Here is a 16637-nt window from a genome sequence, read left to right as displayed (position 1 = left end):
GTATTAAGAACTTTTTCATATTATCTTATTTCTTATTCTACTAAATATTTTTGATGTTTTTCCTTAATTTTAAAAAAATATTTTTAGAGTGATGCATTGAAAATGCTCTGTTGGTTGTTGCATACACTGCAAGAAAAAGGAGAGGAGGAAACAAGGTGAAAGAAATTATGCTGAATGCTGTACTATACTATATTGTTTTAAGGAAAGAAAAACAGTAAGAAAAAGACTAGTTTGTCAGTTAAACTGAACAGTGTTGAGCCTGTCTTAAGAATGAATCATTGTACACATACATCAGTAGTTGGAAATCATCTGGTAGATGCAAGAAGCTGGTTTTGTGTCTGTACAAAGTTTTCGTTATGAAAATCCAATTTGTGTGCGATACACGTACAAAAACTCATTCTGTCCTACAACATTGTAGCAAATCTAGCAATATTCCCTATTGATATTGGAGAACGATGCCAGAAGCAACATCCTCTCAGTCATGATTAACTAGAAGATGGCTGGAGGAAAAGGAGGCTGTGGGGTAGTGAAGGGCCCTGAGCTGTGAGGTTACGAGGTATTATGGCAGATCTGGCAGTGTTCTTATGAGTTTTGTTGGAAGCTCGAGGCTTTTACTAAAACTTTGAGTATTTTAAAAAAACCAGTTTAAACTTGATTCCTTAGACAGAAAAACTGCAGAACAAATGCTGTAGAAGTCAGGTACTAGATCCTGTACAATATAATTAAAACTAACAGAAAAATTTCCATTTCTGAAAATAGCCAATACCCAGAGAAAAAGGAACTAAGCCTGGCTGCCACCATCCCCTGGCTGCAGTGCTTTTTGAAATTCAGTGATCTGGGGAGGACAGCTGTAGCCCGAGCACTGCTCCCCAGCCTCGGGGATGAGCACAGCAGCTGATAGGCAAGATCCAGGCTGGATTGGGGCTGTTCCCTCCACTGCGCTCCTGGGGAGGTTGGCACTGCGGGTGAAGAAGGCCAGGGAGCCCGCTTGAGCGATGAGTCCTGGTTGTTCTCATTGCTTAACTCTTACCTTGCTTCATGGTTCAGTTTTGGCTGCCAGTACGCAGTTTCTTTTCTATAGTTTAAATGCCATGTCATCTTGCTGCATCCTATCCAGAAACTTGGATCCAGTTTACATTTACGACAAGCAGCCAAGAAATAAATAGGAAGAAGAGAAGTTCAGAGCCGGGATTTCTATATTCCCTTTGCTCGTACGCCACTTTCAGTCATGGTGATGGAAGGTGCAGCTCTTGGCCACATGCCTTCGCAGGAGGAAGTATTCAGCGGTATTCACATCCCACTTTGCCAAATTCCTCTCTGGGGATTTCAGGTTGTGTTACACATACCACACCAAAGGCTGGCTGAATAAGTCGGGTTTGCGCTGGGTTCCGCAAGGTCCCTGCAAGCTGGGAAACCCACAGCTTTGCATGAGGTGAATGCCCTTTGTTCAGCTCTGAAAGGATTTGAAACGGTGCTCTGCAATTTTTTTTCCCCATAGATTTCAATCTTCAGTGCGTGCATAAAGTGGGAAATGTACCCAAGGTAACAAGTCTGAAATGTAGATGACTAAAGGTAGGAAGGCAGGGTGAATGCAAAGCAGATGGGAAGCCAGTGTAGTGCATGTAACAGGAACAGACTGACCCGATCCATTAAACAGAAGGGTTGTTGCATTATGCACTAGCTCAAGGCATCTGAGTGGCTTTAAAAGTAGTCTCGCTTAGACTAAACTTTGGAGTCTAACCTGAAGGTTAAAAGGCAAAGATGACAGGAGCAGGGGCTGAACTCAGAAGAGGAGATAAACTTCTAACTTTTAGGTAGGCGTAGAAAGGAAAAGCTAAATGAGGACAACCTGGAAGTATGAGGGAAGTCGGGTTTGCAATTGCCCTAAAATGTAAATCTTGGCCAAAGTTTACACAAAAAAGCAGAGTTAAACCTCTATTTCTCCTTGCAAAGAACATCACATTTCTCAATTTCAGCAGTTTCATCCCTGTGTTTGGTAGATATTGATATAGCAAGTGATTGCACAGCTTGATATTACTGAAAAGAAAACTTAAAGCTCTCGTGAAATACAGCTTTGTAGGTCAGAACGGTTCAGTCAGAGGAGACTCCCACACACATGCTAAACTGCGGGAGCAACAAAATAGATTCCCTGCTGGAATCACCAAATGCTCACTAGGACAAGCGGCAAGCTTTTGCTAGTCCTTGCCAGAGGAGAATGCACACCCACGAAACCTCAGAGGAAAAGGGTTTCCAGGTTTTGCAGTTCAGCGAAGCACGGAAGTTCTGTGTCTGTATTCCTACACCAAAGCAGAGGAAAACGTGTTGTCTGTCTCATGAGGGCAATGGGATGTGGCATAACGCATGCTGCTTGGACGGAGTACGTTTCAGCAAGCTTTCTCTGATTTATTTGCTTCTGCCTCTCCCCGTGTTCTTGAAGGAAAAAAAGGAAGCAGAATCAAGCCAAATGCCATCCATTTCACATTTTGTTTAGTTTTTTTTAAGTCATTGCTGAGATAATTACAGAAGGTTTTAATAATGACTTGCCACTTGCTATCAGTGTGTGAGTTGTACACAAAAGTGAAAAGTCAGGTACAGCTGAACAATGTTTTTACATTTGGTTCTCTAAGTCTGGAAGCCTAATAGTCTGGAATAGTCTTCGAAAGCCTGAAGTGTGTTTTTCCTCATCAAAAACATTTACACATCACGGCAGAACACCACCTGTGTCACCGAGAAAGTAATTTGTTGCCAAGTGATGATATCTATAGTAGTGCATAAAGTTTTTTGAATAAAGAATCTGTATGCAGGTTTATTGCAGAAATTTGAGTAAAATGAGATTAAGTCTAGAAGCAGATACATCGCCAAACATGTACTGTGCATTGCAGAAGATGGAGCGGATGGATTCAGTGAATGCTGCCCATCCACTGGGCAGCAACTGGAAACTGTTTTAGTGATACTGAGAGTACTTAGAGGTTGCTGGGCCAAGATCCTCATGTCTGGCAAGCTTTAATGATCCTGAGACATTTTCAACCATTGAAAAAATAGCTTCACATACGGAATAAATTCCCATAACATTTACCATTAAAAATTCAGCATTTATTGGAAAGGGATTTCCACATACATGTTGCAGTGTGACTAATGCATTACCTGTATTTTTGTTGACTGTATTGAGTTAGGGTTTTTCCTGGGCTGGGTGGCTTTTTTATTTACTCGACTACTGTTATGTAAATCTAAGTAAAAGAAGTTAATGACTCCCTCTGAGGCAGCAAGATGAATGACCAGGTTTCAATCGCATGAACAGCTGTACAAACTTTATCTGCAAACTAATTGCATAGGTGGCAGTGAAAGGATTTGAACTCTGTTCCAGTGGCACAGATGGGGCAGATACCACGACATGCTGTGCAGAGCCCTTTTGTCAGTGAAAACTCAGGAAAAGAAAGACATTTAGATCTAGAAACTGTTCTCAGGAATGGCACTTAGTGAAAAAGCTGAAGAGAAGGAGTTAACTAAGCTAACTAGTTTAAAGGAGGATAAAAGCACACATGGATTTAATGCAAAATGTTTACAGAAACTTTCTTCAGAAGATATTTAAATCAAGGATCTTTGGGGTTAACTGAGTCCTGTAGGGTAACAATAATAAAATGAAAACTGAGATTGGTTTAAAGAAAGTCTGGAGAAAATTGTTTAAGCAGTAGTTATTTAAAAAAAAATAAATAGGTTAATGAAAGCATGATCTAGGGTTCATAGTAGTGTGTCCCAAGGCTCAAATTCTCAACAGACTGATGCTTAGCATTCATTAAGAATTTAATGAAGGGTTGGCACTTAACAGACAACCATAAATATGTCAGTATCAGTGAGAATAGAAATCTTACTAAAAAGACTGAAGAGAAAGTTGGCCATAGTAAAGAACATGAATTTTAATTTAGACTTTCAAGATAATTTAAATTGGAAAGAACAGTCTAATCTACTTTTGCACATTGAGCTGATTAACCAGTTTTTACAAAAGTCTGATATTTAATCTACCTCTCTGTTTCTCTTTTTGTCCCTTGACAGCCTAATCATTGTTGGTTGCATTTGATGGTGCCTGAATTTTCAAGGAGTCTACATAATCTTCTCCAGAAATTTTCAGATATTTCAGATATGTCTGATGTTTTAAGCAACTATTCAATCATCAATAATCTCACAAGGATAATTAATGATCTTATGGCATGCCTAGCTTTTGATAAAAATAAGGTAATCTTATACAGAGTTTCTACTTTTATGCTGGATATTTTTATTTGAACTTTCTGTTGCACAGTATTTGGTAATAGTTTAAAAATGTCTAAAGCTTCATTAGATTTGTTTTCATTTTTATTTCTGTACATCTGAAATCATACTTTGTTTAGAAATGCACTGAGTGCACTGTGCTAATGTTGGCTAGTCGTTATCTCCTGTTTCAAAGGAAAATGGCTTACAAGGAATTACAGTATATACAATGACCTGTATACAGTTAGTTAAGTAGTCAAAAATGTAACTGGCATCTTTAAGATAATTAATTCATTCTGGTCTGTTTGAAACTGGCAGAAATCTTCCTTGTGCATTCAGCTTAAATTATTCATTTTGCTAGTGATCCTAATGTAAAGATGATGTCGTTGAAGTTATTAATATACTCTCAGTATATATCGCAGTGTGTGAAGCTCTGAAAGCTTCACCATGGTTTAATGAACTTTTTTATACAAAGACACAGCAAAGACTAGAGGATATCGGCCCATTTCCATGTGTTTCTGGATTCCAACAGCAGCTGGAAGGATTCCAGGAGTCTCACTCAGGAGACATCTGATTCTCTTGTGTGAAAATGATGGGGGGGGGGGGGGAAAATAACTTTTTAATCCCTTACTCAGCTCTAACCAGTCTATCAGTAATTAAAAATAAGTTCTGTAGTCGAAGGGTTTGTCCCACTAAACAAAATGGGCAAAATCCGTCATGTTCTTTAAGGCAAGGATTTAATCTTCTCTATACGTTTATTTTTGTTAAGTCCTTAGCTGTTGTAATTGCACCTGTTTAACATCCAGAATGAATCAAATGGACTAAAACACTCAATCTCATTTAGAGTGGCATAACTTTGTAACCTTGTCATATATTGGCATTATATTGCTGAGAGTATTTGACATTCCTTGCCTTTCTATTTCAAACTGAATTCTTTCCAATCTTCAATGTATCTTTTTTTTTTTTTTTCTATTCTTGTCCTGATGATTCAAAGCACTCAGCTGGGATGTGGTTGGGGAAGAGGAATTTCATTTTGTAGAATGAAGAAGTAAATATCCTGTAATTCAGATAAACAACTAGCTATTGATTTCCTCAGGGAAGAATGATCTTAAGTCTAGTACTTTCAGCATTAAACTTAAAATAATTTTGGAGCCAAAAATAGGAAGTTTTCTGTAGTACATATTTAACCTGTGTTCTTACCACTGTTCTCTGTGGGAGTACAGAGTAACCCCAGGCCAAATTCAACCTGCTAGCATTGAGAAACAGTTGTTATAAAAGCCAGAGTCAGGTAGAAATAAAAAAGAAGATAACCATCAATGATTTTAACATGGACCTCAACCTTGTTGTTCAGTCTGGCATAACACACTTGTCTATTAGACCTCAGAGTGATTGGGCTTCCTTGTTTATAGTCTTGCTCTTATTTTTAGGTACATTATCAGGGTTCTCAGCCTGTTTCTTTGCAGTAATGTATCCCAGCTATTGTATTCTGTTCCCTGTACTCTTATGACAATAGCTATGATTGTGTTGTGTTCCTGTGTTCTGATTAAAAGGATCATGTGGAACATTGCAAAGTAATGTGAAGTCAAGGTAATTTTTTTTAATAAGGGGAAATAAAAAAAAAAGTCTCTTCATTTTCAGCATAGGATGGGAGACTGCCTTTCATTCCTTGGCAATTTTGCAACTGGATTAATAATTTATTTCTATTTGCAAAGCTGATTTGAAATCCTCAGATCAGAGGGCTTGTATGTTTTATGAAGATTGCATACAGCAAATTTGGTCTTCTGCAGCTTAAAAATTTAAACTATTTTGTGTCATCTTTGGATATTTATATCATCTGTTGAGGTGCTGAAATGAGCAGCTCTCTTGACCTTCTTTCAAGCTGAATTCTATATTTTGCCCTAGGATTTTATAAAAGAAAATGGTCATCTTTATGAAGAAGGTCACTTCATTCCTGAGGACTTTTTTAGGCACTTTAACAGCACCATTGAGGTCTACAAGGAGTTTGCAGACATGTTGGATAAGAACGACTGTGTTCTGCCTTCAACAGTAGAAACACCAGAGAACGGTAAGATGGCTGTTATTTTGGGGAACAGAATCTAAGTAGATATAAATGGGTGATTTTCCTTTGATTTCAGAGATGCTAAGGATCTGATGCTGTACCTCCGTGTCTCCTTTTTACTGCCAGTTAAAATTACTACCAACACCGAAGCTTGTATTTCTGTTCTAAGTCGAGTTCGATCTGGCAGTAAAACTAGTGACATCGTTCCTTAATATAATCCAAATAACCTCACAATACTCTGCTCTGTTTCTTTTCATCCCAAATATATCCTGGATCGTCTTTTCACATTATTTTTCTTATCTTCTATTAATGTTCTGTTTAATCTTTATAAGGCAGTAAAGGAGCCTAAGATTGCATTACTGAAAGGATAGGAAGCTAGGACAAGTTGTAAACTGCAGCAGCCTCAAGTCACCTCTATATTCATCCCACCCCTCCTGAAAAGGGTCATGTTTACTTCATTTAAAAATTTTAACAAGCCTAAGTCAGGCTCCTGCAGTTCATTCTCATCCTTCCAGTAAATGGATGTTTTGTATTTTCTTTCACTCTCTCTAGTCACAGCTATTAGCTTTTTAAATAGGGCAACGTATCCAGTTGCACTGTTACACCAGTAGTAACTAGAAGTAGATCAGTGCCATAACCTAAGAACTTGTTTAAAGCCATTGCTTTTCCAGAATAGCTATTCAGCAGCAGCTCAGTGTGTAGACACATCTGCGTCATAATAAGACTGCCTTTTTTGGCTTAATCCACTCTATAAACAACCCTGTAGCCAGATTTTGAAAACAGCCCTATAGCCACATCAGAGTAGCCCTATAGCCCATCATCTTATATAGAGGGAACTGTATTTTAAGTTACATAATGCTGACACACTCATTTTCTATTTAGATTCCAGAGTCGCTGTCACAAAAACATTTTTGTTTCCTCCTGTTGCTGCCAGCTCCCTTAGGAATGACAGCATTGGCAGTAACACTAGCAGTAACAGTAAGTACAAGTGATTGAATTAATATATGTGTCTCCATTTTGTTCTGGTAGCTGGTTGTTACAAGAGCTCAGAGGAAAAGAATGTCATTAATTGTGCAAATTAATGGGAAGTTACTTGTGCCTGATGGTGTACCATGTGTTTCTCAGCTGTCATACTGAAATGCAATAAACTTATCTAATCAAGATTTAGAGATGCTATCAAGTTACAATGATGTGACAGCTCTCTACAACTTGGAGAGGGCAGGTGTCTTCGTTTTGGCTGTCGCGAGGGCTCACTAGTCATATGGCCTCAGCAAACTTGTCTGTCCCAGACACCTCGTTTTAACTCTCAGAAAAGGAGGTTGCTCCGAACGAACAGAATAGCGGACCTAAATTGGGCTCAGGGTACTCATGTGGACAAAGAGGTTGCCTGTACGTTGCATTTTGAGAGTACTGTCAGTCCCAAGCTTGACACCAGTCCTGAAGACAGTTCCCCATGTTTGCTTGCTGTAGTCGGAGTAGGGCCAGCTCCACAGTCAGTGTGTTTTCGGTTGAAGTCAAGGACAAAGTCACTGCACTTTTGGCAGGCTGTAATCTCTCCAGCGTGGCCATCTCTGTGTTTCTCATCTGTCTGGGTCAGTGTATTACATGACTAGTCGCTGACAGATGAGAGCGCCCGGAATTGTTGCTGTAAGAGCCTCCGTCATGAGGTCAGAAGGGATATAGGAATCTGAGGTGAAGAGAAACAGTGAAGTTTCAGGGGCTTTTAGTGACATCATGTACAACAAGGTGAATACTCCCTGGAGCTTTCCATGTGAACAAAAGAAGGGGATTTTCCTTAGAAGTTCTTGAAATGGTGGTTAAAGCTTATCCATGTTGTTGTTTCCCTTGTTCCTGTTTCCCGATGCATCAGAATGACAATGTGTTTCTCTTTTACAATTTCCCCTTGTCACTTCACAAGCATCCATGTTGTCTAAATGTGTCATGGTGAAGCGTGTGGCTGGTACTCCTTGTGCTCAAGAAAACATGGGCCAGGAGGCAGCCTGATGTAGCCTGATGGGCACAACGGTAGCTCCTGATGGTGGGACAGATATTACTAAGTTTGTGTTTCTTCTCATGCTGCTTCTCTTGGGAATGTGTAATCTAGTTATTCTCTGGGTTCTTATCACCATGCATGCTGCCTCTTAGTTGGCTCACAGCTGCTGTTGGATTTGAAGCCCTTTCCTGATTGCTTTCTAATTAAGAGAAGGCCTTAAGTCATCATTTCGCAGAACCCCCTGAGTAGAAGGTTGGAACAAAAACCACCTTCGACTCCTGGCCGCCAGCCTGCCTCTCTGGAAAGGAGTAAGTCTCGCTGCCATAAATTTCTCGCCAAAAGGTCACAGAGCTGGCTGCAAATAACCTGATGAGCCCAGGGCCAATTATGAGGCACCAGGAGGGGGCTAAAGAGCACATACCTGTCCCTCTCAGGTCTGAACATGTGAGAATTTTTGCTGTTGCTGCTAGAGGAAGAATATTCAGCTGCAGCCTGAAGCAATGGGAATGGATCAAGGAGCCAAAAGAAAGACAGATACGTTATAGGAGCAGTTCCGATGAAAGGAGTTTGACCCAGTACAGTAACAGGAGGGATGCTGGGCAGCGTGGCAGAGTGCGGCACCTGAGTCTGTACTGTGGAGAGGAGTACAGAAGCAGGTTTATTAATCTTGTTTTATAACTGGAACAGATAATCAAGTAGGGAAAAAGCCTAATTAAAATAATGCAGTAAGTCAAAGAAATTGCTTGGCTGACCATATGCTGTACAGGTGTGTTTTAACAGATTATCATTCTCTTAAGCAATTTATTGGAAAATTGGATATCAGTTAACAGCCTTATTTAGAAATGACATGAGGACTGCATGTCTGCGGCTGGGAACAGTTTGAACTCTTAATCAGCTTAAATTACATTAACTTGGATTCTGACTGGTTATACTTTAGTTATTTGTTTGGAGGTTTTTGCAGGGAGGGACCTGTGACATCTTTATTGGCATCTCTGTCTTACTCCCTGAAAATGGTCTTCAGTACTGATTTTAGTTTTGTCTTGGCTTTATTGCTGAGTAAGTTTTCTTTTTTACTTAATACCTGCCTTCTTGGAAGGAACAACAATGAACAAACCTTATTACTTCCCATGTGAATACTCCCCAGCACAGAGGACCCTGTCTGCTGGCTTCAGTCCTGTTCTCAGAACAGCACAACTAGATTCACATTTCAAAAATGAAAACATTTGGAGAAGAGGGGAGACGTGAAAAAAGCATCTCCAGACACAAACTACTGCATTTTTTTTTTTAAATGACCCTCATTAATTTTAAACAGTTTTAAATTGAGCTATTTAAAATTAATGGTTTCTAGACCATTTAGAAGCACTCACTGTTTGCAAAAGAACCCCTCTAGATTAATAATAAATTTTGAATCTATTAATAAAGTCTGTGTAGTCAGATGACTTGAACTGCTCTTAATTCTAAATTCAACTTAGACAAACCTGAAGTGCATCATCTAATAAAATCATTTGAGATAATTATCATAGAAATTGTGTATAATATAAATTAGCTAAATTACATTTTTTCATGTTGTTGCTACATTTGTTGAAAGAGTCATATTTCATGAATTCATTGTTATTACACAACAATAAAATTAAACTACTATAATAGAGTAGAATCTTGACTAAATCTACACCAGAAGTCTTACCCCAACTATGTGTAAAATGGAAAAATTATCCTGTTCTAATTTTTTTTTTTTGAATGGCAGTAATGCTGTTTTCATCCTTGTAATATTGAATGTAGATCTTTGGCATGTTCCCACTCCATCTTTTCCCCCATAAAATTCTCAAAATACCACCACCCTCAATTTATTTAGGCTGGTTTGTTTTCTTCTCTTTGTGTTACATGACTGTAGTCCAATTCAAATTCCAATTAACTGTTTAAGTCCCGGTCTCATTGATATTTCTCTGGATCATTATACCGTGCATAGTTTAGAGAATTCAGATGAGATGGTTCCTATGTAAAGAACAAGTGTGAGGGTAAGAACTCTGTAGTCCTGATCCATTTTTTCAGTGGACCAAACAATAAATAGTAGGGGGTTTTTTGTTGTTTTGTTTTGGGTTTTTTTTTCCATCAGATGAATCTCATGTTGCTCTGACTAAAGCTTGAACTTACTAGCTGTTACTAACACTTCTCACTCAATTTAGTGCCATGGTATTACTTATATTTTCATGGAAAGTTCAGCGTTGCTTTCTTCCATTTTTGCTTGTAATTTCCTCACAATAATTTGGCTGTATTATTCACTACTGAACAGTTCAAAGAATGTGTAAACACAGAGAACTCTGTAACTGTTTTTAGGAAGAAGGTCTACTTTTATAGTTAAGCAAAGAATACCATAGTTTAATTCAGTAATTGCACAACAATTTGAAGATGTTCACCCATGGCTTAATGCAATTGGTGTTGCCTTCTGTGCCTTTGTTCCTTCGCTCCAAATTTACAGTTAATGGAAAACCCTAATGAACAGGTGAGAGCTGCTCTGTATTTTTATAGATAAGATCTTGTGGTAATTGTGTTGGAGCTGAGCAGAGGTAAACCGAAAATTCCTTTGAGAAATATACGGCCAAAAAAAATTGAGCCAGTGCTTTGAATCTTAATTGGTTGCTAAACCTACACACATGGCTCAAGGTGGAGAGCAGCTCTAACTTCATTGTGTAGTTTAGTGGCTTTTCATGTAAATATATTTTGTTCACAGGTTAATATCCCAATGTCCATGAAGACTATACATAAATCTACATCAGATGAGCTTACTTCCTAAGGGTTTCTTCCATAAGGTTCAGAGTGAGGGCTCTCAGAGGTGCTGGCCTTCTTCCACTCCCCTTTTGCACCTTGCTAGGTAGCGTCTATTTTAAGTGAATGATATACTAACTGCAAAACCAACAGTTCCTCTGGCATTGCCCGAGGAGTTCACAAAATTGCTGATACACCTGGTTCCTCCTGTTCCTTCTCCTACTCTGCCTTTACAACTGCTGGGAGTGGGAATCTTTCTGTGTAGAGCTCTAAAGCTTCTAACAGGGAAAAACTTCCCTGTGGAAGGAATAAAAACCTATTGGCAGCCAGCTTGCTTTCCTTATCTCCCTTTTCTTCATTAGGACACAGGTCGCCAGGAGGTTCTCCAGACTTGAAAATTGTCCAACCTGTTCTGTTTTAGAAGTTACTATAAATAAAAGGCACACAAAGAAACCTGCTGTGGTTCATTTCATTCTCTCCAGATCTTTCAAGAGACTTTTTTCTGGACTTGAAAGTGAAATTAAATAATCTGTTGTTTGGTTTTTAAGGTAGTTATGGGTTACTTAACTTTCAAATTAATTCATAAACTATCAAGTTATGAAAAAAAATCTGTTGTCATTTTTAAAACACAGGCTGGGGAGGGTGTCACAATTTGAGTGTATTTAGGTTCTGTCCCTGGGTTGCAGATCCCCATGTGGAAAGCTAATTATGAATTCCTCTCGGTTTTCCATAGATGCTGAAGAAAGCATCTGCATTGGAGATATCTTCTCAGAAATCAAATTTTTCCACTTTTAGATACCTCATTGTAAAGGGAGCTCTTCTGTTGTCTAGGACTCTCTAAAGTTGTGAAAAATAGTGGTAAAAATGTGGGTGCTTGACTGTTGCTGATTGCCCTGCACACAGAACATTTCTCTAGAAGTCCATGTAAAGACAGAATGCTTGCCCAGCATTGCAGAGTAGGCAGAGGTTTTTTGAGGTTATATACTCTACCATAACATGTTATCAAATAAATTTGCTCTGTATGTCCTGAAAAGTTTTTCCTTTTGATTTTTATTTCACTTTTCCTTTTTTTTCTGAAGTTTGAAGAGCAGAATCCAGAGAACATGACCATCCCCATAGGATTTACATAATTCAGTTGTATAACTCAGCGGTCTCTCACTGGGGAGAATGGCTAATGGTATTAGGCAAATCAGTGTTACAATTTTCTTGACTAGAGCACAAGAGCAATATAGGAATTTTCTTCTGAGAATATGCTGAGAATACAATTCAGATAAAGTAATGACAGGAATTTTTTTTTTTTTTGAGATGTTCAGGCTGGCTCTGCCCCACTTGAGTTTTGTCCAGATTTCTTGAAGGTCAGTTCTGCAAGCAAACCTCCTCTATGCCTTATCTGGGACGGACAGTTTGAGAAAAGATATGCCGCTCCAGTTAATTTCTGCTGCTGGTTTTAATGTCTGAGGAGACAGAGGCAGACTAATCAATAGCCTCTCTTTTTCAGCTGATGTTCACCTCTGTAGAACTTTGTTGCTATCTTTCCCTTCTCCTCTGTAGACAGATTTCTTCCACGGTAAGCTAGCATCGGTTCTGCTTGACCAATGTTTTCTTTTAGTGTGCCAAGTCTACCGAATGTAAGTAAAATTCAAGCCCCTATAGTCAGAACCTAGAGTTTGTAAACAGTGTATGAGATACAGAGCTTTATGTAGTATATAAGATACAGACTTTTTGTTTTCTTACTTTTTACTTCTGTCTATCATGACTCTAGAAAACACAGCTGAATTTCAGAGATAAAAAGAACATTTGTGTAAAAACTTGCAAAATGTCAACCAGAAAATCTCAGAGGCTTGAAAATGAGTTGCTATTTAATTATGAGAATGCTCCTTTCTAAACTAAAGAGGCTGTTTAATAATGTACTAAATGCACTTTGCTTGACCCAGTATATCATACCGTACGTGCTTAGACATTTGCTGTTTGCATGAATCACACAAACTTCTAGTGCTACCAGTCCATTTTCATTTCTGTATCTAATCACCTACACTTTTCCAGTGCTTACAGTTTGGTTCTTTTCCTGTAATCTTACAATACACCCACCATTCGAGCTGCAGACACCAAATCTTGAAATGAACTAAAACTAGGTGGATGGTGTCTAAACTAGCAGTCTCCTGTGGCTCACTTTGCATTTCAGAGGGTGGATCCCAGGGTGACTCTGCAGGACTTTTCACATCCTGCTCTTGATTCAATAACTGGAGGGCCACATTTTAGTCTCAGCATGCATACAGCTCCCTGTGAGGGGAATGGGATTGCTTGTGTACATAAAAGCCTAGAATTTAGGCTCTTCCATATAAAATATAAAAAGCTATCAAGAAATGGTTACACCAGATAACACACAGCTAGACTTCAAGGTACAAGGGTTTGATCTTCCTGAAGCTAGCGGGACCTTTCCAGACAGACATTAGAAGTGAAATCAGGCTTATTTTGTTAAATTAACCTCCCTCAAGAGGCCTCGTATTGATCATTCATTAGTGGCAAGGCAAAGTGTCTATCTGCAGTCAGCGGGATGTGTCTTACGGAACTTAAGCAAATGCATGAAGTGACACGTATATTCTCTTCCAAAGAATTACTTTGTGTTACAAAATAAGACCTTTAAAAATTGATAAACCCAAAACTTTGAAGTGCGGGAAAGAGAAAATTCTCTACAAATGCCGAAAAGAGAATTAGTGTTGGAACTTTTCAACACAGCTGTTTCAGAAATGGGAGGAGCATCCTTGTGGTAAAAAATTTCCTGTGAGATTTTGTATGAAGTGCATCTCATGTACACAGCGCTTTGAAGTATCTGTTCTGCTATTTAAGGTGCTGTTATGTAGGTGGTGCATAAAAGTCCTCTTGCTAATAGTGTTGCCCTGAAGATAGTTTTCTGCTATAAATCTGTCTTCACTAATGAGAACATCTGTAATTACAGAAGAGGCACTTGGCTTCATTAGCAGCTCCAGCCTGCAAGGGATCAGCATAGCACTGACATCATTGCTGTCTCTTCTTATTGGCTTTATTTTGGGAGCCATATACTGGAAGGTAAGAAATATTGCATTTAATTGTTTACATAGTGATACTACATTTCGTAGCTATGGGGAGGCGGGAAGAACAGAACCATTCTGCATTTGAAAGCAAGAGACATCTCTTTTGATCTTCGCTGAACTGTGTGACATGCCAATGTAAATCTATGTTGTCAAATTCTTGAATTCCACCACCAAAGTGCAAATCCTGTCTTATCAGCATGATAACTGTCTAACTGGAAATTAAAAACAAGGGATTACCTCAATTTCCCAGTTCTTCTATTATATCTCGAGAAGAGGATTCTTTTGCTTTTGCCCCTTGTGCCTCTGCCTACAATACAAAGGCTTTGATAGTAAAATTATACCAGTAGAAGATGTATGTTAGAGGTCAAGATTTGGCCTACAATTTGCAAGATGACCTTGGTAATGAAAATCTGAAGCAAACTGAAACATACAATTGTTTAGGGCGTTGGTAAAGAAAGCTTTAGAATATTTATATTTAATGCATTTTTCTCCCTAGAAAACACATCCCAAATCCAGACCAGAAAGTGATGAAACTACACAGTGTCATGACTGTCAAGAGGAAAATGAGATAAGGTATATTGTTTCACTTTATATACGTATATAGAAATGTAAGTTTATCTTTGAGAGCTACTTCCTGAAGGTTTCTCTCTAGCTCTAAGACAACCACCAAAAAAACCAAACACAAGTTTCTTGCTGTAGAGGCAATATGTCTGCTTAGGGTGTGTCCTTCAAAGAAGCTTCTAGTTTGAATATCAAAATTGATATGGAGAAGATTTCTGCATAGAAAATTTTATTAAGGGGACATTACTTTTACTTTTTCTGTCCTTATTCCCACTGTGAGAAAGGATTGCTGAGACCCATAGGGGAAGCAACAAAAAAAAAAAAAAAAAAGAAAATTTTGTTATTTGCTGTGTGGTGTAAAGCTAGGTTGATATTATGTAAAAAAATAAGAAAACAATGTCTTCCTGGCTGTGTTCCTAAATCCTTCTAAATATTTTTTACATTAACATTTTTATGTTCTTTCACTTTTTTACATTCCCCAGGGTATGTGTATATAAGCATCTGTGGTTTCCAGGCCTTTTTTTAATGTTCGGAGAAAGTTAATGAGAACTCATTCAAATCCTAATAACTTCCTAAGGTCATCCTGGAATGATTCACGGCTCTATTCATACTTAAACTCTTCTTTATCTGATTTTAAAGCAGAAAAATTTCTGTGTAACTCAGTCAATCAAATATACCTTAGAAATAACAGTTGAAGACATTCAAAGTTGCTCAGGCATGACTTGGGCAAAGAAGTCTGTGAAATTCATAGAAGGACTTAGGGATATTTCAAGTTAGAATAGTTCATGCTAAAGCACTTTGAGAATATGATCTAACCTCATATTTTAGGGTGTGTGTTTGGTCAAATTTTAACTATGAGAGATTAAGGGGAAGATCTGATGCAGATGGCAGAAGGTCACATCTTATCCCGTAGGCTTCTCGCACTGTGCAAAATGCCTGGTGCTGCCTGCCGTTGAAGGCAGAAATAGGCAAGGTTCTGATCTAGCAGTTTGATCCCAGTAGCTGAAATTTTCAGTGTTCAAACTTTCTAGAATAATAAATTCTTAAATTTTCTTCATGTACAGTACATAGAATGGAAGACTCTGTATTCACCACATATATTAGTTGCTACAAATAACTCATCCTGCACCTCATCCTCACAGGTATTAAAACTTGTGAAATGGAACATGCATCTTCCTTTTAACTTCACAGGAAATATAAAACATTGTTTTATAGGAAGACAAGAGGAAACAATTAGTTAAATGCAGGAGATGGCCTTAACAGGAACTATAAACAGGTTACATTCTCCATCAGATGTCTTCTTAAATATATGGCATATGGTTTTTTTCTCCCTCTTCCCTGAGAAATTTGTAATATTCATATGTAACTAGGAAGACCTAATAGCAAACATAAATTCAAATACATTGGGTTCCCTTTTATTGTAACTAACGGATAAACCCTTCCATTCTATTTCCTTGAAACACTAGCGTTGTAGTAATAATGTACCTTTTTTTTCCCAGTATGTTGCAGCAAAAAGAAAAGGAACATCTACAAGTGTAGCTGTTGCTTTTTCTCCCTCAACACTGTTACTGTTTCGTGTACTGGTAAGTTATTATGGTTGAGAGTCTTACCATAGGCTTAACTTTTGGCTGTTGAAATATAAAGTGATTCAGAGTCCATTTTGGGGAAAAAAATAAAATAAAACAAAACTTGTTATCAGTAGGCTTCATTTGTACCTAAGATCTCTAGCAGCTAATGTAATTAATCCTGTAGCGTTAATGTAGGCATTCGATTTTTAAACTGAATGTTACAAAATGAAATATGCTGGAATTCCAAAATGAAGGACAGCTACTGCTTCTCCTTTTTGGCATGAGAGCCGATATGGAGAAGTCTTCAGCTGTTGTCCTACAGCTGTTTCAAAGCAGCATGACCTAAAAAACATAGTCCTTAAACTAGCAGGTGAGTGTAG

At 38.3% G+C, this 16637-nt stretch overlaps 1 protein-coding gene across 1 annotated transcript in view; it reads left to right on the top strand.

The window, feature by feature from the left end:
- Positions 1-16228, top strand: part of KITLG (KIT ligand) — a 72292-nt gene extending 56064 nt beyond the window's left edge. Inside the window, exons 4-9 of the mRNA XM_010561976.1 lie at positions 4051-4230; positions 6145-6307; positions 7184-7279; positions 14014-14123; positions 14625-14701; positions 16189-16228. Of these exons, the coding sequence (XP_010560278.1) occupies positions 4051-4230; positions 6145-6307; positions 7184-7279; positions 14014-14123; positions 14625-14701; positions 16189-16228 (666 nt within the window). The remainder of the gene's footprint in view (positions 1-4050; positions 4231-6144; positions 6308-7183; positions 7280-14013; positions 14124-14624; positions 14702-16188) is intronic.
- Positions 16229-16637: the final 409 nt, after the last annotated feature.

Source organism: Haliaeetus leucocephalus, unplaced genomic scaffold, assembly GCF_000737465.1.
Source record: "Haliaeetus leucocephalus isolate CR32 unplaced genomic scaffold, Haliaeetus_leucocephalus-4.0 Scaffold151, whole genome shotgun sequence".
Taxonomy (NCBI): domain Eukaryota; kingdom Metazoa; phylum Chordata; class Aves; order Accipitriformes; family Accipitridae; genus Haliaeetus; species Haliaeetus leucocephalus.
This window is presented reverse-complemented; position numbering and strand designations above follow the sequence as displayed.